The sequence below is a fragment of the Narcine bancroftii genome, chromosome 5 (assembly GCF_036971445.1).
Source record: "Narcine bancroftii isolate sNarBan1 chromosome 5, sNarBan1.hap1, whole genome shotgun sequence".
Classification (NCBI taxonomy): domain Eukaryota; kingdom Metazoa; phylum Chordata; class Chondrichthyes; order Torpediniformes; family Narcinidae; genus Narcine; species Narcine bancroftii.
The window spans coordinates 233,841,100-233,866,804 of NC_091473.1; the positions used below are offsets into that span (position 1 = coordinate 233,841,100).

General features: G+C 40.4%; 1 protein-coding gene across 1 annotated transcript in view; it reads left to right on the forward strand.

Moving 5' to 3' along the window:
- The first annotated feature begins 9,606 nt into the window (after positions 1-9,606).
- Positions 9,607-25,705, forward strand: part of LOC138765046 (ADP-ribosylation factor-like protein 8A) — a 30,164-nt gene continuing 14,065 nt past the window's right edge. Inside the window, exons 1-4 of the mRNA XM_069941698.1 lie at positions 9,607-10,018; positions 17,636-17,716; positions 18,724-18,797; positions 20,324-20,417. Of these exons, the coding sequence (XP_069797799.1) occupies positions 9,896-10,018; positions 17,636-17,716; positions 18,724-18,797; positions 20,324-20,417 (372 nt within the window). The 5' untranslated portion in view covers positions 9,607-9,895. The remainder of the gene's footprint in view (positions 10,019-17,635; positions 17,717-18,723; positions 18,798-20,323; positions 20,418-25,705) is intronic.

Below are 25,705 nucleotides of genomic sequence, written 5' to 3' on the forward strand. Positions count from 1 at the left end.
CGGAGAAGATTTACCAGGTAAAGGTCTGGACTTTTTTTTTTAATGTTAAATGTATGGGGTATGGTACATGGATATGACTGATATTCACACCAGTAAAATAATCTCTGAACATATGTTCAGCACAATGAATTAAAGTAATCATTCAGAGCCTGAGGATCAAAACACACGTCCAACCAAACATCAAAAACTACAAGAATAAAGCACAAAAGTCCAGACACCGTGATTGAAGAAAAAAAACCACAAAAGTTTGCTGGATGGGAAGGGAGAGCCCAAAGGAGGAGATGGGGATTGAGTGGGGCGCGGTTTGGGGAGATGGGGAAGAGTAAGGCAATGGTGCTGGGGGTATGAGCCTATTCTAGGTACTTTCAGGTGGCCAGTTGCCCCGCATGTAAAGCCGCCTGTTTAGGTAATATGAGGCTGTTTTGAGGCCGCCTGAATGTGCAGGTGCTCTCGAGGCAAGCTACGTAACCCTCGTCCGAGAGGGATGCTCAGCTCAGTGGCTCCCCCAGCCACCTGAATGCAGCTGGCTGAAAGCGGATGTTAAAGGGTCAGGCTGCTGATCACAGCTGTCTCTGGGCAGGAGCCGGAGTGGGCTCAGAGCCGCATCCGGTGCAGCTGTGTCCTTCAGGTGGCCAGCGTTGCGCTTTAAACGCTGCCACCTGAACGGCAATTTAAGGGGCCGCTTCCACTTCCTCAGGCGCATTCTTAGCGTAGAATGCACCTGAAAAAGCCTATGGGATCCAGGTGTCCGCCTTGTGGAGTCCGGGGCTGACGTGGGAATTGGCGAGAGTCTCGGGAAGGGGATAGGTATCTGCGTGGTCCCATCTGGATCCGGATCTGTCGGCAGCTGGGACCGTCAGAGACGTCGGGAGCCCCATCTGGATCCGGATCTGGAGGCAGCCGGGAGCGTCAGAGGCGTCGGGAGCCCCGTCTGGATCCAGATCTGCAGGCAGCCAGGGCCGAGATGAGGGATTCTTTTTTTGGCCAAAAATAGGTCTACCTTTACATGAGTATATGTGATATAAACATCTGGAAAAGCAGAAACTTGAACGTCTGCTGCGCTTTTGTGCATTTATTCACTTAATAGTTGCCATGGCTTTGTGCAGGGGAGGACAGGTATCACAAATTTGAACAGAACTCTATGGCATATTGATGTTGTGCTGAAGTACTGAACCCTCCCTTCCCAGATAGAACATTATTTGAGTTTTTTTTTTAAGTGACAAAGATGATTGAGAGATCTTTTATACAAGAACTATGGTTGTTAAAACATTCAACAAGGCCCTTCATTGTAGATTGGATGCAAATTTGGCTTGTCCATGAAAGAGAGAGGGTGACTGACTGACTCCTCTCCAGCACTTAGGAAGTCAGATCTGATGAGCAGTGACAAGCCCAGTGTCATTGACAGCTTTAATTTTTTTTGTACAAATATCACTTGGAACTCAAATTTGAGTGACACATATGCAAATATTAGAGCAGCAAAACAAAATGTAGTGTTGAAGATCTGAATCTTTAACTTTCAAAACAAAAGAGGGACTATATTTCTAGTTGTGTTGGAGCTCCTGAAAATAGTTTCCTTCACAAGTAAGGCTGACAGAGGAGAGAGTGAAGTGAGCTCTGGGCAGGAGGTTTTAAAGCTGTAAATATCCTCCCATAGGAATGTTCCAAGAAGTAATGTAGCTGGATAGTATGTTACTCTGAGGGGCAACAGGGATCTGTTAGCCCAATGCTTGGGCTGCTCCACCTATGGAGGAACTGTCAATTGTCACTGAATATCAATCATTCCAGGCCGCGGTAGTTGATTTATGGTCACATTTTCATGGTTTGTAAATCATAGCTGTATTCAGGTCCTTGTGACCATTCTCTACTCAGTGGAATTCAACATCAAAAAGCAGCAACATCCAAGAATACTCAAAAGTGCCTGGATTGTTCCCTTTTCAGAGATTCTCAGCAAAAGTCAACATGAATCTGGAACCCTTCATGAAGGCTAGCAGTCACAATGAACAGCCACATAGTGTTGAACCATAAACAAAATAGCCTCTTGAACATTGGCTTTCTGCAATCTGAGGCATCCATTGTTCCCATTAAGGTTCATCCACAAATGTCAGAGAAATGGTTCTTAGAAGGCAATAATCTCCTCTATCCTTGATTTCTCAATCAGTTTCTCATTATTCCGAAGAGCTCAGTCACAAAGGTCCACGTGATGCCCAGTGGAATGTTGTTATTGGGCTCCTTAATTTGCAATTTCATATCCTGGATAAGGCAGAGAGTATCCTGCAGTACTTTCTAGTAAACACAACCAATGGTGTCACTGGGGTGGGTGTCACTCAGTGCAGTAACTAATCACGTCACCCCCCCCCCCTACCCCCACCCCCACCATGGACCTCATCCCGTACCAGACCTTACAGAATCCTTAGTAATGTTTTTTTGTACTTATGTTACTTGTAAATCATAACTCCCATATATCACTGAATGTAAGGCAAGTAATAGTGAGGTAAACAAATAATAAAATTAAAATTGCAGCTTTAAATTTCAATTTAAAATTTAAATTTTGCACATTCTAATTACTGCAACATTGTAGCTAAAACAACGAATATAGAAACAGCAGCAGACAAAACCACGTAATATGAAGCATCATTGTGATTGGGAAATAATGACGGCTCTGACCGGAGCGCATTAGAAGGTTCAAAAAGTAAATTAGCATAGAATTTTAGCCCTGTAGGTATATTGATACATGTAAGCTGGGCTTATGAAAAATAAAACATTGTTATAACTAACTACAGGGATATTTGTCTAAAAATAATAAATTTTTGCTGTAGCTCTGCACAAAAATTTTAAAGACTGGTATTTTGGTGTCACCCCCTCTGATGGTGTCATCCCTGTGTCCCCCTAGTGACGACAGTGAACAAAACTCCCATTATCATCAACTCCTGAATTCTATATACTCTGACCTTGCCAACGACACAGAAGCAGGAAAAGGACAAGGAGAGGATGAAGATCATAAATGTAGATGCGGAAATGGCGGCGCTGCTGATGCCTTTGCAGCGGCAGTGCTACCACTGGTGCAGACCCGCGGGAACGAGGAGCAGAGACACAGTGCTGCCGCAGGGTCCAACCGCCCAGTCAGCTGCCATCAGCTCCACAAAGGCTTTGAGCAGCCCATTAAAGGAGCCGACAGTAGTTTTATTTAAAATCCCACAACCGCAGGATCTGCACCACGAGGTGTTGCAACTCCAGGAGGCGGAGGACTGGCTCAGGGCCCCAGAAAACAGGGAGACCATCCCCCACCTGTGAAGGAGAAGCAGAGGAGAGAAGACAGCGAACACGCCGGCAGACCAGTAAGGCGGCTCTGCGGCTGAAAGGCCAACGCTTGTGGTGGGCTGCTGGCGACTTGAGGCAAGAAACCCTTGGAGGTTGGAGACAGCTGTTGGGAGACGCGCGCTGGGCTGCATACTGTTGGAGACTGGCTCAAAACTGGCTGAAGGTGTACCAGGAATCGGAGCCTGGATGCGAGGAGGTGCCAAAGGCGCTAGAGAGTTTCTGACCATGTTGGAGGTTCTGATCTGGAGCTCGGGTTGCCATTGGTTTAGACTGGACTCTGTGTGGCTGTGGGGGCTGCAGAAGTGCTGGAGGCTAATCTACAGACACTCGGTGACTCTGAGGAGACCCTCTAAAGCTTCTCTCTCTCTAATTGTAAGAGGCACTTCAGGCAATTTCTGCTGATGGTGGATCTGTCTGCCTTACAGCAGACTAAAGCAATTTCACTAATATGACATTGTTTTATTACAATGACAATAAATTGAATCTTGAATCTTGAAGATATGACAGGAGGTAGTGAGGTCTTTTTAGGTGCACTGACAGAATGAGTATAAATCTCTGAGATTTGTTTCAATAATGCCTCAGTAAATCAGGACATGAACTGGGAATTAGATTTTACCTGAATGTAGCTGCAGAAAGATATTGCTTTCTTTTAGAAAAGGAGTACCCAGGAAAATTTTACCAGAAAACCTGGAAATGACTGCATTCAGTGTTTATTCTGCCACCCCCACCCCCACTACTCTTCGTTATTCCCATATAGCAATACACAGGGGATATCACCTGATCCAGGTGTTTCATTATGGTGTACGCAAGCACCTGTGCCACAGTAAATGCCTTAACCCTGTATTTCACAAAACCCTCCTTGTACCATTTGCAAGCCTCCAGTCATGGCTGTGTTCATTACACCCACAAGGATAGTAAAGAATACTGATTTAGCTGAACATGTTTGTTCCACTCATTGGATAACATTATTCTATTACTTTCATTTTGCTGATATTGATGTTGCTAAGCAAAGTGATGAAACAGCCAGAAGCTGCTTTCGTAGCTGTTTATCATTCTTGGATTCATCATTAAACTAGACCTTGCTTTGACATTGCCTTTTCTGTTGGCATGTTATCTGAATTGATTATCTATTTATTGGAGATTTTAAAGTAAATTTCTATTTGTCCTGTGAGTGTCTGAAGCCTTTGACCCAGTAAGGCACACCAATTTATTCTGTGTCTGTCATTTTTGTTATGGGCCCAGAGGACCCCAAAACCCAGCAGCAATAGAAATTCACCAAGACGAATGGTTATTTAAACAAAAGTTGCTTTTAATTATCTTTAAACATAAAAACAGGATAAAACTTTAACTTATTACTATGAACTTAACCTAACTTAACCCTTTTCTAAGCACACATGTATGTAAGGTGTGTATAAGTTCAGAAAAAGTTATTTAATTCACAGTCCAATATCACTTCTCACTCCTCCAATTTCACTGGTATCAGGCAATTCTTATACTGTGCATAAAATTTAACATTTATGAATTTCACCAGTCTTTGTTGCTTGAAAGGTAAATGGTTACTGCTCAGGAAGGTTCTTGTCGGTTTTCAGAGAAAGATTTGTTGCTCGTTGGACACAAACTGATTCCTTCCAATCAGCCACTTCAGTGTCTTGCCACAGAAACTTGCCTCATCAGGGTTTTCCAGATGATAACCTCTTTCTTTTAGGTCACCACAGAGTTCCTTTTCTGTTTCCCTTATTTCAAGTGAAACACTATACAGCCAGCCACCTCCTCTTGTATGAACCACAAGGGGTTTGACCAGGCTGAACTAAAAACTCACAACCTATCTTTAAAATGGGGTTTTTACACAAGCTCGCCAGCTTGTCATGTTCCATGCCCAGCTGCTGCTACTGAACTGTAGAACTGAATTCTCTCTCTCTCCCTCTCGTTCTCTCTCTCTCTCTCCCTCAGAGAACACATTACGCTCTTAGAACCACACTCTGCACTCAGACAGACTGCAGAACCGACCTGATTTAATATTTGAATCCATTCACCTGTTGCTTTCCAAAACGATAATCCATTAGTCCACAGCATGTCTAATGAACACCTACCTGTAAAGTCTCTATAGCCATTCTTCAAAGTTTTTGCAAACGCACTCAGAGCCTGGACTGTCTGGCTTGAGCAGAGATCTGGCATTTTAAATGAGATCTGTGTTGAAGTGTTTGTATCTTTTTGTGACCTGCACTAAAAAAACTTGCCACAATTTATCTCCGTTAAAACATATCTATATACAATATAAAATATAACATAATCTGTCACACTATTATCTAAAAACTTGATTCCAATCTTCTATAAACAGTTCCAAGCCAATCTTTGGATTTTCTCCTCTTCATCACAGTTGCCTTTTATATTTTCACAGATCACTTATTGGCCCCTCCAGTTTCCCATTGAGAACAACATAATCTGAAAACAACTTTATTTTCATGTATAACTTACTGACACCAGGCACACAATAGCACAACCTACTTTGATCTCTCTACAGTTCTCATATTGTGAGATTATTTTTTCTGACAACCAGCATATATAAGCAGATATTTCATCTAACTACACATTGGGAAAACTGAAGGCTTGATTCTAGTTCAACAGCATCTCTTGTGGAGGATTGGTGTCAATCCTCAATCCAGGTTCTGGGGCAAGATCTCGATAAGCCATCTACTCTCCTTGAGGAATGAAGGAGTTGGACTCTTCTTCTGCCAATTCCTTTTGTAGACCGGCCTATGGGAAGTTCGTCACCTCTCGTAGAGGATCAAGGAGCTCCCCGAACATACAAGTGTATACCCCGCCACAATCTGACAACTAATCACAGAACAGTTTTCTCCCATAAATGGGTTTCACCTTTCTCAGGCATTGTTCTCACAGGTTACATGATCTGGGAAACTCCAGGCGAGTGGAAATTTAGCAGCTCGGCTGGGGATGCCCGGCAACACATCATGACTACATTTATATCCATCTATACTAGGCAGAAGCTTCAGACCCTTACTTCCACACTCTACACACACAAACTCTCACAACACTTTAAACTTCATGGTATTTGTCTGTATTTTATCATTGCAGTTCACAACATTGATATCCTGTTTGACCTCAAGGTGAGCTATGGTCTGAATATCTTCATTATTTCCATCTTCCTAATATCTGTCTGTTTATTGATTGCTAAAAGGCTCATCTGATATGTCTGCATGAAAATTTGTTCAAAAACACTTGATGGTTGTTGTTAGTCTTCAATAAAGTGTGAATACATATTCCAGAGCTCCTGAGATGCCTCTAGGTTTTAGAAAATGCAGTATAGTATTTACAAGCTCTGCAATAATTGTTTACAGACCAGATTGCCTCCCATACGCTTTATCTCCTCCATGTCTTTTTTCTGTCTTGGCCTGACTAGCTTAACATGCTCTTGAGTGGCCTATCTTATCAACCTGAGTTCATCCAAAATTCTGCTAATCATGATCTGCTTTGCACCAAGTCCTGCTGGCTCATGATCTCTTCACCCACTTTTTTACACTGGCTGCTAAGTCAGTAATACTTTGAATTTAAACTTATCAGATTTATTTCAGTTCCAGCTATATGCCCTACAGCCTCCAATTTTAGATTTGAAAATCAAAATTGCTTCATTTGTATATCTTTAACCTCTTTGCATAAAACTTGTACCTTTGAACAAATTTAAATAAATATAAATTACTGGTGATACTTTATGACTGTTATTGCCTGCGCTCACTGTTTCAAGGAATTATGGGAATGCACACCATCACTTGAATGTATACATTCCCTCTCTTCTCCTTTCATTGCAAAAGAAAGTCTCACAGTTCTTATTATCAAATTAATTTTGTCAGTTTGCTGTTCCTTGGTCTGAAGTATGTCAATGCCTTTCAACGACCAAACTCAAAGGTAGCTCATATTGCAGATCCAAAACATGCATGCACCTGAATCTTTTGTGCACGTTTTTTTGCCAAACTCTATAATTATAATTTCACCGCCTGACACTTCCAATTGACAAATTCAAATCATCTGCCCCAACTGACTACAAAAATGCACTTAGCATTGAGCACCAGGTTAGCCCTAATTATTTCTTTCCAAATTGCAATCAATATCAATATCCTGTTATATCTTCCAATGCCTGAATTAATATCTTTTGTTCAGTTTTTAGTTTAATATCTGTATTCCTTCTACCATATACTTCCCTGTGCTGTATTCCATGTGCCATTTTTTTTTTTTGCCCATCCTTCCAACCTATGGAAGTCCCTCTGTGGATTCCAGTCAGCCAATCTTCTATCCATGCATTATACCTTTCCTGCATTAGGATGGGTTCCTATCTTGTTTAGAAGCCTCTTGTTTGGCACCTTGTCAAGTGCCTTCTGAAAATCCAAGTAAACATCATCCATTGACTCTCCTTTGTCTGTCCTATTTGTTCTTCCTCAAAAACACCTACAAATTTGCTAGACAAGATCTCCCTTGGAGGCAACCATGCTGACTTCAGCCTATTTTACCTTGTGTTCTCAAGCACCTGAAACCTCATCCTTAATAATGGATCTTGCCAAATACTGACATGAGGCTAACCAGTCTGTCTTTTCACTCTCTCTCTCTTCTGGAAGAGTGGAGTGACATTTGCATTTTTCCAGTCATCTGGATTCACGTCTGACTAGCAATTCCTAAAAGATTATGACATTAAGATAATAACAGTATAATGTTTTAAAATGTGAAATAAACAACACATATTGATGCATGACATCAAAGATAATTACAAGGCTCATCTTCAAATTAATCCAGTGGGATTTTTCTCATCTCACTGAGATGAGATGAGGCTTTCTTTTCATACCTCACTTGAAACATTGAACTTTATAGCTCATGATAAAAGCAGAAGAAAAAAAATGTTCAATCGTGTAACAAAAGAATACTGCTGACATCTACTGGACAAGTTGAAATTCTGCATGAATCCCACCAAAGATTTTGCTGCTGCAAGCCAACTGTTTAAAGAAAATAAAAATAACACAGAATCAATTTAAAGTTGGCCATGGCAGTATTCAGGAAATTAATCACCAATCTTGGGAGAAATAATAACTGTAAATGATTGTCAATCATTTTGCCTTACAAGTCTTTATTGAATACGTATCTGCCATTTGTTAAAATAAGCAGGTGGACCTGTCAGTTTTCTGATCATGATTATAATTCCTAATGTTCTTCACCATTGCCATAATTACTCAAAAATGATTGTGCTAAATCAATTAACAACTTCATCCTTAGCTGAAACCCTTGCTTATTTAACGTCCATGATATTGACCTGCAAATTACTGGAAAGTAAAAACTGTGGCCTTCAATAAAATAAAGCATTCCAAGAGGTTTCACATGAATGTTATCAATCAAAACTGGCATCAACCTTTTGGGTTGCAAGATCTCCTGTGTTGCAAATATTTTGTATGATATAACACTGAAGTATACAGACATCGTCAATGATTCTCTTCTCCACACTAATGGTTTGGATGTGTAGAGTGTGGAGAGCACAAAGTTCCTTGGTGTGCATATAAGGGAGAACCTATCCTGGACTCACGTCAGCTTCTCATTAGTCAGGAAGACACGAGAATGCTAAGGAGAATGAGGAGAGAAAGGCTACCGGCCCCCCAACTTGACAACCTTTTACAGGAGGACAATTGAGAGTGTCCTGTCTGACATCAGACCAGAAGTCTATGCAGGGGATCATTAAAACATTCAAAAGGATCACTGGGGTCTCCCTTTCCTCTGGAGACCACATTTACTTTGAGCATTGTCTAAATTGGGCTCAATGAACTATCGAAGACCCTTTCCATCCAGCACTCAGCATCGAAAATGACACTGTGTACATTTCAAGAGGGAAATGTTTGTGTGTATTTTGGTTAATATGGTTCAGAGTGTGAAACATTTAAAAAAGAATTAAGAAGAAGGTGGTGCAGGAGCATCAAAATCAGACATGCTGTTAGGCTGTTAGACTGGCGAACAGCATCCAAAATATTTATATCTTTTTTGATCCTGATGTGTTTTTGTGTGGGGAGGTGCTTTTTTTCTTCCTCTCTCTCAGTCTCTGTTCCATCAGATGACGATCAATTGAACTTGATGTGAGGGGAATTGTCCAAAAGCTTGGGCAGAGGAGGGTGCTGAAGGAGATGGAGAGGTTGAGCAAGCCTGAAGGTTGTGGATTTATCACTTAATTCCCCAAATTAGTCCCCACATGATTGCAGCCATGGCAGGGCACGGGGGCCAATGGCGAACTCCCTCCGCGAGGGGGCGCGCCAGCGAGGGATCTGGGCGGTGAGCTCGTCGGAGCCGGGGCCTGCACTTCACTTGGCTGAGTCCGCCCAGCGGCCTTTCAAGCACAAGGACGGGCACCAGGTGAAAAGCGTCCCCTCTCTCCCGAACTGACGAGTCGCGCCGGCATCGAAGGAAGGGTCTGGCGGCAGCAGCAGCAGCCAGAGAGCCGTCCGACCGACCGACCGACCGACCGACCGACCGACCGACCGACCGACCGCGAGCGGCTCCCGCTGCCCTCTCCCACCCACCCACCCACCCGGCGGTGATGTTGGCCCTCTTCAACAAGCTGCTCGACTGGTTCAAGTCCCTGTTCTGGAAGGAGGAGATGGAGTTGACGCTGGTGGGGTTGCAGTACTCGGGCAAGACGACCTTTGTCAATGTGATAGCGGTACGGTGGCGGCGCTAGCGATGGCGTGGTCGCGGGGGCAAGGGGGTGGGGGGCAGGGAGGGAGGGGGGGTGGGTGGGTGGGGGGCAGGGAGGGAGGGGGGGTGGGTGGGTGGGGGGCAGGGAGGGAGGGGTGGGTGGGGGCGTGGGAGAGGCGGGGAAAGGGGGCAGGGAGAGGGGAGGGAGCAGGGAGGGAAGGTGGAAGTGGGGACAATGGGGGAGGTTGGGAGGGTGTGGGAGGGGGCAGAGGGTGTGGGAGGGGGCAGAGGGTGTGGGAGGGGGCAGAGGGTGTGGGAGGGGGCAGAGGGTGTGGGAGGGGGCAGAGGGTGTGGGAGGGGGCAGAGGGTGTGGGAGGGGGCAGAGGGTGTGGGAGGGGGCAGAGGGTGTGGGAGGGGGCAGAGGGTGTGGGAGGGGGCAGAGGGTGTGGGAGGGGGCAGAGGGTGTGGGAGGGGGCAGAGGGTGTGGGAGGGGGCAGAGGGTGTGGGAGGGGGCAGAGGGTGTGGGAGGGGGCAGAGGGTGTGGGAGGGGGCAGAGGGTGTGGGAGGGGGCAGAGGGTGTGGGAGGGGGCGGGAGGGGGCGGGAGGGGGCGGGAGGGGGAGTGAGGGGGCGGAGGGCGGGGGATGGACACACTCCGCGCTCGGCCGCATCCCCTGTCTGAAATCCTCAGGCCAGGTTTCAGGAGCTAAGGAAGTGGTTTTACTTTGGTGCGAGCAGTGCTTGATTTTATTTTATTATAAACTTGCATTTCATTGATTTTTTTTTTAATTATGCTGTTCGGACTAACGCGACATGATCCCCCCCACTTCCTCGTCTAGTTTTTTTTTAACCCGTCCGCGCACTCAATGTTGTCTTTGTTCATGGGGTCGGCTTCTTTTTTCCTGCCTCGGTTCCCTTTGCCAAGTCGGGTGTATTGACATCTGGTCGAACATCCCGAAGAAATCACGTCCTCCAGTCGTCGCTGCAAAACCTCCGGACTCCAGACCGAACCTGGAGACCAAGTGGGCGAATAATTAGAGGCAAATTCATGTTGGGGAACAAGGCGCATTCAGTCGGCCCTTTATCCTCTCTAAAGGTTGTCAATGTCAAAAATGTAAGCGCTTTATTTCTTGGAAGGAATTGAAAAATTCCCAACTGTTAACCTCTGTGTAAGAGCAGTGGTTTTCAAATTGCCCCCTAAACACATTTCACCCTATGCCATGAGTGCTCTGTGATGAGTAAGGGAATACTTCAAGTGGTACATGAATGCTCAAGACCCAATTGTTACTGGAATATTTTGCTTGAGAAACATTGTCATTGGCCCATTTCCTTTGGAGTTATGAAACCGTGCACATAACGAGTCAATTGAGTACAATTAAAACAGTGGTTTTCAAACCATTTTCTTTCTACTCTTATAGACCTAAAGCGATCCCTTACTCATCATAGCACACCTTATGGCATAGGGATTGCTTAGCGTGGAATGTGAGTTTAAGAGAGCAGTTTGAAAGCCACTGCTTTAGAGGAATAGTTTAAGGTTAGTTTTTTTTTCCAACTAGACTTTATTTTGTATAAAATCTTATCTGGCATTTCACAGGACTGTTAATCAATTTTAATTAAATTTAGTTGTTACTCACTTTGGAGATTGGACTGTGAAAGATGTAAAGGAGGAAAGAGTTTGATAGTTTTGGAAAATCATTCGCCAGGGAATGTATGAACAAAAATTGTCAAATTTGACCCTTGACCACTCATCTTTCCAGTGCAGTTGTGACCCAATTCCATATTGTGGAGCAAGCTCCACATGCAAGTTGGCTATAATGCACATAAAATGGAAAGATCGTAAACAATGACTAGCATTTACATAATTAGTGCAAAGTTTACAAATGACATATTTTCCTTTTTAAGAAAAACTGGTAAAATGGCCTTCAATATCTGCTATATCTGATTCTCCCGACCTATTTGTAATAGAAGGTGTGCATGAATCTTTGACAGATTAATTCTTGGAATGACCGTTCTGTTTTGTGGTCTGTTCTTGCACTCATTTCTTGTCTTCCAAAGGTAATAGATGTATGCAAGTGCAGGATTGATCTAATGTTCTGCATTAGATTGCAATTTAGTGGCAGTCATTTCTCAGTATTTGTGGTTACAAGACATTGGACACAACCTGTGAGTCAACTCGTTAGTAAAGCACCAATCTTTGATTTTTTTTTTAAGGGCTTCTCTTGCAATACTGCAACTTAATGCAATTTTAATTCTTTAACATTACGATAAGATGTTCTTGAATTTTGTTTTGCTTGAATTTCTGATGACATTGATCACACTGAGCTAGAAAAAAAATGTATGAAAAAATGTTTCCTGAGTTGAAGCGGTTTCTCTTGCTGCTGAAGCATCATTGTTTGCTCTCTCTTATTGGAGTATCTCAACATTTGTTTTGCCTCATAGTTGTTTGCCCTCTTTCATATTCCTCCTTCCACCACTCCATCTTTCTTTTACCCCTGTTTGATGTGTTTCTTATTCCTATTCTCAAATCTCTATTACGTTTGAAGTACTGTATTTTGAGAGTGATTGTCATCAGTTAAAACCACGTCAAAAGTAAAAGTTAACTCCTCAAAAGGCAAAACAAAAAAGAAAGTTTTGTCTTCTGTATCCCATATGGAAAGTCAGTGATCTTTTCAAGTCTGTTCTGAATTTCTTCTGCAATATTAAGCCACAGTGTTGATTTTGATTTTTGAAATTTAAAAATAGAAACACTTAACAGGTCAGGCAGCAAAAAGAAACATGGAAAGAGAAACAGTTACCCTTTCAGATTGAAAGCCTTTTTCCAAGTTCTAAATGACCGATTTTTTTTTTTTTCTTGGGTTATTAACAATAACTGACCTAAAATTGTTCCCCCTTTGTGTTCCTCGTGGATTTCAAATAGGTTGGTTCCCTTTGAGAACTTGGTGACTTTTGGAAAAACTTCATCAAATAGCTCCATTATCTCTGCCATAGCTTTATTTAAAGCCATGGAGTGTAGGCTCTCTGGATCTTAGTGATTTGATTATCTTTAGTACCTTCATTTGCTGCCGTTCTCATAATAGGAATTACCATATTTTTCTGCCTCCTATTCTCTTTAAGATATTTGCATTGTCCTCTAACATGCAAGGTGTCAATTTAATCTATCCATCATTATTTTTTAAATTTCCTGTTATTAGTTTTTCAGTCTTGCTCTCTGGGGATCATGCATTTTAACCACACTCTTCCTTTTTGTCTATCCATGGAATCTGATTCTTTTGATATTTCTTGGTTTAAAATTTTGAGGCCCTCTTTTGATGGCCATAGCAGATTTATCATTCTCCTTGAGATTCTCTTTCTAGACAGGATAAATTTCTGCTGAACATTATAAAATAGTTGCTTAAATATTTTGCCCCGGCTCATCTATTGATCTTTCCTTTAGTCTATTCATTCCAACAACTTTTCCTTTATAATTTTGTATTGCCTTCACATAAGTTAACATTGCTAGTTTTGGGCACAGGATGTTTGACCTCAAACTTGTTTGGAAATCCTCTATGTTGTGGTCACTACTCCTTTGAGAATCCATATATAAACAAGATCTTTTAGTCATAATTTGGATAATTTAATTTAGACATTCAACACGTGACAGGCCATTTTGGCTCACAGGGAGAACATACAAACTCCTTACAGCATGGGATTCAAATCCTGATGGCTTGCGCTGTAAAGACGTTGAGCTAACCACTATGCTAACTGTGTCGTGCTATCTCTGCGATGATGATATGTTTAGGGAATTTTGGAAAATAAATACCAAGGCGCAAAAGCAACTGATGATGAAATTATTTCATGTACTGAGACGTATTCCTTCAGGATCTGAAAAAAATGAAAGCAAGCCTACATGCCAATCATTTTTTAGCACAACTGCTCAAATGATTATAATTTTCCCAAGTTCTTTCCTCTTCCTTTCAGTTCCTGATTGATAATACGTATTATTGAATATATCAAAGTGTATATCTGATCTGTTCTGAAGCAACTTAAAAAAAAAAAATTCAAGTCTATAGTGCCTCATTCTCTTGATGGCTTCTCTGATAAATGTGTGTCCTGCCCATATCCTCAGTTCTTGTAAGATAGGAGGTCATTCAGTCTATCGGGTCCATTTACATCCAAGAGATCTATTCTACCAATCTTGTTTCCCCTCTTTATTTACCTATTGGCCTGCAATTTATGCTCTCAGTTATGCACAAGCTCCTCTTGATTCTTCATCCAGTTTATTACAACAGGGGATAATGACGTCACTAGTGATCAGGACATTGTCTGGAGCATTACTAGGTTTTAAGTTCTCCTCTTTCTATCAGTGAATATGCACCAATTTGTTATATAAATATGATATTCTGATTTTTATTGGCCATAATAGCTTTTTCAAGTGTGTATGCCAATAAAGGCATTTAGATTGAGATTGCAGAGGATGCCAGCAATTTTGTAAACAAGAGATTTTCAATTAACACTGGACAACAATTTTTTTCAAAAGGTTTGCTTCCTGAAAAAAAAAGTGAATTACAGAAAATTTCAAGCTGAACACATAATTTCAGAATTGCTGTATTCCGTTAGGAAGTTGGAGAACATTAAATTATCTTTTATTAAATTTAGCATGTTTAATCACATAATGATGCTGGCACATTGCGTTAGTTCAACTGACCTAAAAATGTTTTCCCGCTGAATTTTAACTTGTACTCAGCATCTGATACCTATTGTGGCAGTGTCCAACAATAGTCGCCCAAGAACTGATGGATTCCAGTTGCCCTGATGCTGCTTTTCCATGGTCACAATGTCCTGATGAAACTTTTCACCATGTTTGTCACTGACTGCACCAAGATCAGCAGGGAAGAGCTCCAAGTACAAATGCAGCAAATGAATTTTCAATGACTTATTGCACTTCGTGATAGGTTATATCTAATAAATAGGATGTATTAGGAAAATTTTAAGGTAATTTTGTGATCAGCAGCCCAAAATCTATAAAATACACCCAAAAGTGTTTAGAAAGCAAAAATCTTTGTGTCCAGTGTAATCAGCTTTTAACTAAATTTGAACATAATAAACATTGTGAAGGACTCCGCACACCCCTTGTGTAAACTGTTATCGCTTCTGCCATTTGGTAGGAGGTACTGCGGCATTCAGGCCATTGCGTCCAGATTGGGAAATGGCTTTTTCCACCAAGCCATCAGGCTCCTGGATTCCCAGAACATTTGTGGATGGAGTACTGTGGACTGTTACTTTATGCGTCTTAATATTTTAACCTGTTTTAACTTCTATTCTCATTTGTATTTATATCAATATGCTCCATGGTCCTGGAGAAACACTACCTCATCTTTACCCTGTGAGCATGGTTTGAACAATAAGTAAAGGTGACTTGACTTGATTGCCCGGGAGAGTTTGACCCTTGGTGCTTTGTTTTTTGCCTGACCTGAATTGTGGACACAACACCACTTGAGGACCGCAGCACATCACAACATTCGTTAGCCTTTGAAATCTACATTCTTGGAATTTTGAAAAGAGAAGATGCCAATAAATGGTCTCCTTTTCTTCATGGGCAAGTTCCATTCGACAATCCTACTTCACTGAAGATGTAAATGGCGTTAATGTGGAATTGAAATAACAGTAATCTCGACTACCCCACACAATGAATGAAAATTGATTTTATCTTGCAGTAAATACATTGCATGCAAACTCATTTAATCAGTAAAATACCTTATGATTTTTTTTTTAAAAAACCCTGATCTTGTGGTTATTCTCAATTTTCATAGTGATTCTGTCATTGTTTTGGCTTTTGAATATTCATTGTTCAAATAATAATGAAATGCAAAAATCTTTACTATTGCTAACGTTTCAGACCTTTTGGCCAGCATTGTCTCAGCCTATTTCGAGTAAAGTTGGTAACTAAAGTGAGCCTGTTTCTGCCACATAATAATGTTTACTGGGTTTTTTTATTCGTTTCAGTACTTGTATGATTATTTCAACATTTCTATATTATATGAGTGTTTCTGTGATAACCTGATGTGTAAAATCTGTAATATTATGCTCATAAAATCACTGGTATTTTAAATCATTAAGCTGGCATGTGAAATATGGAAATAAAGAAAATGTTGGATTTGAAATGGAAACTACTACAATGAGAGTTGCATATGAGTATTGCTTGGGGTACCCAAGAATGTGGCGTTAGATTGATGAATAGGCGCAGAATCTGCATATTCAGCTCTTTGTTTGCCATCTTGATTTCTCACATAAATCAATTCCAAAATACCTCTGTGCTCTCTACTTGCCTGTGATAGTAGCAAAACAAATTGGATATTTTTGAGCTCAGTATTTGAATGGGGTTGATTTAGGATTTCTAACCCCTCTTTTGCATTACCTTCTGCATTGTTACATGACTTTGCTGTGTTTTCAAGTTGTGCAGCAAAGTGAAAAAAGTTGGGTTTCTTGTTGTATTTTTTAATGTTACTTTTGTATTGTTAATCTCTTTAAATGTCATTTTGTTTTGATAAATGCTGCCTTCTGCATTAATGGCTTGTGCAGTAGAAGTAATCTTGTAACTACAAGCTTGTCATGACCTTGAAATGTCTTTGGTGGCTTCCTAAATAGTTTAATTTGTGGGGGATGGTGGTAGGAAGGTAATGATAGGGGTAACTGTTAACTCACTGTAGCACTTCCCCTCTTAAATTCCTAATAGTATTCTTCTGTCTAGGACTCTGCTCATACTTCATTAAAACAATGGGATGAAGGTGTATTATTTCCTTCTCTGTGCTATAATTATCTCCATTTTGTATTTTCTTCATTGAACTGGCTGTGTTTCCTGCCTGTCCATCATATTCTATCCCTCTTAGTCTTTAAGTGTTCTTAATACTATTTATTATCATGAGAAGTCTGTTGTTCCATTAGTTCCTAAGATTAAATAATTTGAGTAAGGGGGCTTAGCATTACCACATTCCCCATCCCTAGCACCATAGAACGGTCTGCAAGAGGGAAGTTAGAAAATCTTTGAATTGCAAATATTTAATACTTTGCTCATCGTGTCTATTAAACTGTCAGAATTTAAATATATATTGATACTGCATAATTTATATAGTGAATGTAAAATATGTGGTGAGATATTTTCTCTTGTATCTCTAAGATTTCTGGCGTGGAGAAAGCAAATTTTAAGGAATCTACCGTAATTGATTAGTTTGACACGCAACTGTCATTTCCATTACTGGTTACTTTTAATGCCATTGAGCCAGCAAATACACTGACCGACGACGGTCTATTCTCCACCTTAATTTTTCAAATGGAATTGTCTCAAATTATTTCTGTTGAAGAAGCAACAATAACACCTTTAATTTGTCTCATTACAAAGATGTGTGGTTATCTTCTGGCATGACTCGTCACTAAATAATATCTTGGCTAAAAAAATAAACATTTTCATGCACTTCTATAAAATTTCTTGGATAAAATTGGTTATTCAACAAGAAATATTTTTTCTTGATTTTATTTTCAAAAAATTCTGTTCAACATGTGAATATGCAAAAACTAAGTCATGGCATAGAATAATATAGTTGAATGATTCCTAAAGAAAATTTATTTTGAGCTGAATTAGTTTTCATTATTTTATTTTTGTATCTATAGTCTGGACAGTTTAGTGAGGACATGATACCAACTGTTGGATTCAACATGAGAAAAATTACCAAAGGAAATGTCACCATCAAGGTACTTGTGATTATTTTTTTTTCAGTTACCTGTTCTTTTAAACATTTATAATAATATAAGAATAAATGATATAAAAATAGCTGATAATACTTTATTTGTGTCTAAAGTTTTTGTATTTTCATTTGTGCAATATAATGCTTTAGGGACTACTTTTACATTTCTCAGATTGCAGCTTTCCTGTATTTTTCCTTTTGAATAAATAAGTAAATGCCAACGCTTTTGACTGTTTATAATCCTGTAGAAATTAGTCTATTTGGCTTGGTCAAAAATGTTTTCTTTACACTCTTTTCAAGTATCGAGTGTGGGGAAAGGGCAAAAACAGTAATATCACGGAAAATGAGCTGAATTGATATTGACTTGTATCTTGGACCATCACAGTAAATAATAGGGCTCTGGAGAGTGTTGTAGAACAGGGAGAACAAAGTGCAAATAGATGAAAGTGAAGACACGGGTAGACCTGATGAAGGTACTTGCCTTCTATGGTCAAGCAATGAGTATAAGAATGGGGCATGTTGTAGCTGTAAAAGATGTTGGTAAGACCACACTTTGAAGGATGTGTGTAGTTCTGGTCATCCAGCTCAAGGAAGGATGCCATTAAGCTGAAAAGGGTATGGAAAAGATTGACAGGCATGATCTTGGGACTGGAGTTGTAAGGAAAGGCTGGGACATTTTTATCCCCCGGACCATAGGAAGGTGGTGGATGATCTACCGGTATATCGTGGTGTACAAAACCTTAAGATGCATAGGTAAGGTCAACAGTTGTTTTTTCTCCGCCTAAAATTAAAGGCATTGGGTTTGTCACACAGGATGTTGGGTGTGGGAATTGGGCTGCCAATTTGGATGTACATGAATTGGAGGGTCTAGGTAGATTGGGACCAAATATAAGTAATTTGGAGTGCATAACTTTAAATTCTTCACAAAGCAGAATCTATTACTAATTTATTGTATAGTACTCAGTAACATAAATTGTTATGCATACGGTTTTATTTATGCTGGTTTAATTTTAGCTTTGGGACATTGGTGGGCAGCCTCGATTTAGGAGCATGTGGGAAAGATACTGCAGAGGAGTCAGTGCAATTGTGTAAGTATATTTAAAATTGTTTTATTAATGGGAAAATCGATAGTTCAAATTGTATTTGATGGCTGATTCAATACCTTTTAAACAATAAACTTGGTGATGTGAGAATGTAATTGTAACTAATTTAATTTGCTTTAAGCAAAAATGCTGGGGAAGTTTAACAGGTCACGCGGTATCTATAGGAAGTAAAGGGTAAGTAACGTTTGGGGCCTGAGCGGTTTGTCAAGGTATCAGCAAAATGCAGGCAGGTGTCTCAATTAAAAAGATAGGGAGAGGAGAGAGGAAATGGCAAGAGGAAGAGTACAGCCTAACAAGTAAGAAGTTATAGGAGAATATAAGTGAGAGGGTAGAAGAGAAAAAAAGCTAAGTGATAAGGGGAAGGAGTAGCTCAGAATGGTGAGGGAAGGGGCAGGAAGTTGAATGAAAGGCGACCAATAGGGAAAGAGAGAGACTTGGGCAGGCATGTAATGAAAACTGGAGAAGTTAATGTAATGTAAAGTTAATCTGGAGAGTGCCCAGAAGAAATATTAGGTGTTGCTTCTCCAATTTTTAGGTCGCATCTGTTTGGCATGGATAGATGTGTCAGTGAGCGAATGGTATGTGGAATTAACTGGGAGGTCCCTATTATTACAAAGGACCGAGCAAAGGTTCTCAATGAAACTATTTCCCAGTCTGCATTCAGTCTCTTTGATGTAGAGGAGGCTATAAACAGGAGCAATGGATGCAGTAGGTGACCCCTGCAGGTTTACAAGTGAAGTATTGCTTCACTTGGAAGGACTGTTTTGGGGCCCCGAATGATGGAAATGAGAAAGTGAGCTGGCAGGTGTAGCATTTCTTGCGGTCTCATGGATAGGTGCTGAGAGGGAAATTGGTGGGAGTGGATGAGGAAGTCCCAGAAGGAGCTGTCCCTGCGGAAAGCAGAGGGAAGGACGTGACTAAAGGTGAGATCATAATAAAGCTGGCAGAAATTTTGGAGGCAATTGTTAGATGAGGAGGCTGGTGGGGTGGTTGGTGAGGACAAGGGGAATCCTCTCCCTTAAAGATGGGTTTGTCTTTTACTTATAGAATTTTAGGCACTATTTTAAAATTGAGGTTGGAGTTTCATTGCAGTGTTTGATTGCAGTATTTAACAGCCAAACCGGTTTTGGAGATGAGGACGACAACATTGACCTAAAAACTTCTCTTTCTCTTTGCAAACACTGGCTGATACATTGAGTATTCCCAGTACTTTCTTAGTTTCAGATTTGTAATATCTGCTGGCATTTTTTTAAAAGAACTTCAATTGCTCCTGTACTTGCCTAATATCTCAGTGCTTTTGGATACTGAGAGCAATCCAAGCAGAAAATTTGGTATTTTTTTCCTCTCTTTTGCAAAGCACTCATATACTCATATACTGTTACTTTTCTAAGTGAAATTGGCTACCACAACTGGAATGCGAGATTAAACTTGGCTTGTCCCTGATTGGCTTAATTGAAACCATTGCCATTCAAAGATGGTTTTTGACATGCCTGTGCTTTTGCATTCTTCAGGTACATGGTGGATGCTGCAGACCATGAGAAGACAGAAGCTTCAAAGAATGAATTGCTTAATTTGTTAGAAAAACCACAGTTGCAGGGCATCCCGGTATGTCAGCTACTTTCTATTTACAGTGAACTGAACTATTTTAAATGAGTAATAACAAATAATCTTCTGTCTTATCAGATTAATGATTCTGACTGAGCGACTCTGTGATCTAACATTTGTATTTGTTGATTTTTTTTAAAAGAATTTGAAAGCAAATTGTGATATTTTATTACATAATAGTTTCATACTAAAAGAACAAGTGTAATAGTTTGTGTTTTAGAAAATAGGTCCCTCAGCCCATGATGCTGTCCATTTGAGTAAACACATTTTAGCAAATAGATGAAAGATTAGGTATGCAGCCAATTAGTACTTGACTGTTGGAAGAGTGCCATCTTGATCTTTTGGAAAAACATTAACCTGTGGGTGATACAAAGTTGATGGTATGTTCTTGGTATTTCTTCCATGCGTGCGTTAAAGTTGTATCAATACCCTGAATACGTGGTTGACAACCAGGTCTTGACAAAACATTTAAAGTGCAAAATGCGGCTGAATTTGGAGCATTCAGCCCACCGGTGCTTCATTCTCTAGATTTGTACTTTCTCTATCGTGCAGAACCCTTATTGTAACATTACAATTCCATTATCCGCTTTTGCAAGTGGATAGGTGGCTTCTTTCTCTGTGAGATCGCGTTTTCAGTTTTAAATTTTGGATTATTTGTATCCAGTAAGGAGGTATTTTAAAGTTTGTATCAATTTATTGAGCTTTATGCTTATCATACCAAAGAGAAACACTGAAATAACTGGAAAAACTGCTAAAAAACCTATGGATAATTTATGCATGTCCGATAGCAAATAATAACTGTTTTCTTTCTTGTGGCATAGATGTGGAAATATAATATAGTGAGTGGTAGAACCTGTGGGGAGTTGTTAAAAAATTAAATAAAATGAAGTTGGTGTCAAAGTGGTTTAAATATTTGTTTGGTCAGCATGAATTATGTCATTTAGGGCCTGTTTCTGTGCTGCGACTCCACTTATTGTGATCAAAAACAATCCTGGTGTCTCCTTTTCAAAGCAAAAAAGACTTTCAAAAGAGGGAAATGGAATGTGACTCTTCTTTCTGAACCATTTTGCATTGTTAATGTTCTGTTATCATAGGTTTTCATAAGTTACTTTGAACATTGACCTCCTTGTACAACATTTTAATACCATTAAGGATTTTGGAAACCTTGTATGGAAGCTGGTTAAAGTTTTACGCTGCTGATAATTGGTATGTTTGTTGTAGTTAATATTGTATAAAGTTGTAGAGTAAAACCTGTGTTATCCGTAATTCAAGAAACCGGCAAAGAAAATAAATAGGTAAAAAATACAGAAGTGCGCCAATCAGGCAACACACAGTCTCAAGCAATTAGAAAATACTGATCCCCGTTGGTGCCAGATACCAGGGGCTTTACTGTATTATGATTTTTTTAAGCTGTACCTTTAGAGAAGAAAGAGGAAAAAAATGAAATGAGCAATGTCAATGAACCTACATCCCTTCTGAGGAAAATGGCAGGCCAGAATTGCGTGGCTTAATTTATCTTGAGCAGAATTGCTGCCCCATGTCACACAACATTGCTGAATGGATTTTCTAGATCAGGCCTTTCTCCAGATGATGCATTGACTCCTGGACGATGTGTTGCCTCCCAGGTGCAAGAGTCAGGGATGTCTTGGAGCAGCTGTGGGGGATAATGAAATGGGAGGGTGAACAGCTAGTTGTAGTCCAAACGATATCAACAAAAGTGGCCAGGAGACCAATTAATAAGACAAACCTCAGAAGTAGGTATCCTGTGCCATATGCTTGTTAGAGTAGGAATAGCAGAATTGGCTTGAGCATAGATGCACAAGGGAAAGTTTTAGATTCCTGGGGCATTGGAACTGGTTCTTGGGGAGGTAGGACCTGTACAAACTGGGTAGCCTGCACCTGGGTAGGACTTGGATCAATGTCTAAGGAGGATTGTTTACTTGTGCGGTGGGGGATGGGAATCCATGAAGAAAGTCTCATCCAGAAAGTCATGAATCATGAACTTAGGTCTCCTTGAGGTCAGTGACTAGTGGACCCCTGCTCTTTGTGATTTTTAAAATTTACACACACACACACACACACACACACACACACACACACACACACACACACACACACACACACACACACACACTCGCTTGCACACTTACACATAAATAAATGACCTGGGTGAAGAGGGTCAGTAATGTTGCAGATGACATCAAGGTTGGAGTTGTGTATGGAGCTGAAGGTTACAAAAGGATATAGACAAGATGCAGAGTTGGGCAGAAAAGTGGCAGATGAATTTCAATCCAGATAAATGCAAGGTCATTTATTTTGGCAGGAGTAACCAGAAGGCTGAGTACAGGGTTAATGGTTGGTTACTTAAGAGTGTGGATGATCAGAGAGACCTCGAGGTGCAAATCCATACGTCCCTCAAGGTTGCTGCACAGCTTGATAGGATATTTAAGAAGTGGTATTGAATTCAGGAGTAGAGAGGCCATGTTACAACTCTACAAAGATTTGATAAGACCACATTTAAGAGTATTTTGTTCAGTTCTGGTAACCTAAGTATATGAAGAATGTGGAAGCTATGCCGAGGAGATTTACCAGGATGTTGCCTGGATTGGGAAACTAGTCTTGTGAGGCAAGGTTAGCAGAGCTGGGACTTTTCACTTTGAGCGTAGAAGGATGAGGGGAGACTTGATAGAGGTCTACAAGATTATGAGAGGCATTGTTAAGGTGGACATCCACCACCTATTTCCAAGGACAGGATCAGCAAACACCAGACGACAAATATACAAAGTTAATGGAGGGAAGTTTAGGAGAAACATCAGGGGTAATTTTTTTTTACACATAGAGTTGTGGGTACCTGAAATGCCTTGCCAGGGATAGTGGTGGAAGCAAAAATATTGTGGTTATTTAAGAGACTCATAAACACAGATGAAAGAAAAAGAGGATTACAGGGAAGGGAGGATTTAGTACTTTTTTTTAAAAGACACAACATCAAGGACGGCAGGGCCTGTACTGAGCTGTATTGTTCTATGTACTATAAAATTCAAGTAAAAGCGGGGCAATATGTTTAGCGTTGTGGGGCAACACTGTTAGCGCAACGCTATTTCAGCGCCAGCGACCCTAGTTCCAATCCTGCCCTAGACTATAAGGAGTTTGTGTGTTCTCCTCGTGTCTGCGTGAGTTTCCTCTGTACTCTGGTTTCCTCCCAGGCTCCAAAGACAGACAGGGTTTGTAGGTTGGACTAAATGGGTGCCTGGACTCGTGAGTCGGAAGGGCCTGTTACTGTCCTGTATGTCGATATAAAAAAAATTGAAAATTATACAAAAAAATCAAATACAAAAGACACAAATTGTTTCATCTGAATACCTGTAATATTTGAAACCAGGTCAATGAACTGTGGCACACATCAGTACTGCAGCTATTGTAGAAATGCAGTTGCAGGGTGCAGATGTTTTGGAAATTAAATATCCAAGGGTAGCAGATAATTCAGAAAGATAAGAAAATAAGGGAAATCAGATAGTGCTCTCAATTAAGGTTGAGATCAGGGTGTTAATGAGAGATGATATAAGATCTAAGGAGCAGAAGATTGAATTCATCTGGGTGGGTAGAGATTAGGAATAGTAAGGAAAAAAATATCACTGGTGGGGAGCTGTCCATAAGCTACAAGATGCAGTGGATTTCTTCCCCATCTCGCAGTTTTGCTTTCCACGGTTTCAGTTACCTGCACTGCAAACTGAAAATATTGAATGGTAAATTCCAGAAATAAACAATTAATGTTTTAAATTGTACGCTGATCTGAGTAGTGTGAGATCTCATGCCGTCCTGCCTAGGAGGTAAATCATCCCTTTGTTCAGCATATTCACACTGCATATGCTACTCGCACATTTGTTACTTGGTAGCCATCTCGGTTATCATTATCGACTAACGCATTATTGCAGTGTATGTGTTCAAGTAACTTTTTTTTAAAGTTTTTCTATTTTATTAGATATTGTTGTTAATCTCTTAGTGTGTCTGATTTATAAATTAAACTTTATCATAGCATATGTATAAGAAAAAACATAGTGTGTGTATATGTGTGTATAGGTTCGGTACTATCCACTGTTTCAGGCATCCGCTGGCGGGTCTTGGAACATATCCCCTGGGGATAAGGGGGAACTACTGTAATAGTTTGAGTTGTGTAAGCAATCAACTAAGAATATCTCTGATGCATGCAAAAATGGAATGCCGGTTGTCATTGGGGACTTTAAGTTGTAAATTGGGCAAATTTAGTTTATTAAGGCAATCTTTCAGGAGGGATTCATAAAATGCATTCATGATCACTTTCTTGACACCATGTTATTGAATCTGCAATGGATCATACTGTCTTGGATGTGGTCCTGTGCAGTGAGACAGGTAAAATTAATGATCCTGTAGCTGGAGATCTTCTTGGAAAGAGAGATCACAGTATGACTGAATTTCTCAAACAAATTGAGAGTGCAATAGAGTTTTATACCAAAATACAGGTGATTGGAGTATGAAGTGGGAGAAGTTAGCTCGCGTAAACTTGTGTGATAGTTGAGGAATATTGGAAGACTTTCAGAGAGATTTTTCAGTGCTCAACAAAAGTATATTCTAGTAAAAACAAGGACTGTAATAGAAAGAGCTAGCCCAAGATATTTAAAGAAATGAAGGTATCATATTAAAAGCTCATGCATACAAGATTGCATAGTGTAGTGGGAAACTGGAAGATTGGGGGTAAAAAAAAATTTTAAAGCAACAGAATACCACCAAGCAAGCAATAAAGAAAGAAAAGTTAGATTATTATAGTAAATGAACAAAAAAAAATAAAAACACTAATAATTTTTTTATAATTGTATGAAGCGGCAAAGAGTGGTATTGTGAAGTGCTAGAAAAATTAATCAGGCCATGCACCATCTATAGGAAGTAAAGGCTAGCAAATGTTTCAGAACTGAGCCCTGTGTCAAGGTATGAGTAAAATGAGGGGGGGGGGAGTTGGGGGCGGGGGTTGAGGAAGGAGCAAGCACAGGCTAACAGGTAAGAGATCAGAGATGGATTTAGGTGGGAGAGTAGAAAAGAAAAATATTTAAGAAATGATGGGGAGGGTGTAGGTCTGAATGGAGAGGGGAAAGAAAGGGGTGGGGAGCTAAAGTAGAGGAGACCGGGCTAGAGAAGGAGAGACTTGGAAGAGTAGTTTAACAAAAACTGGAGACCCTTTCAACCTGCCATGTAATTTGCCTGGTTACCGCCCCATTTGTGCAGCAGGTTGAAAGGGTCTGACCTGCTCAAGGTTGTCC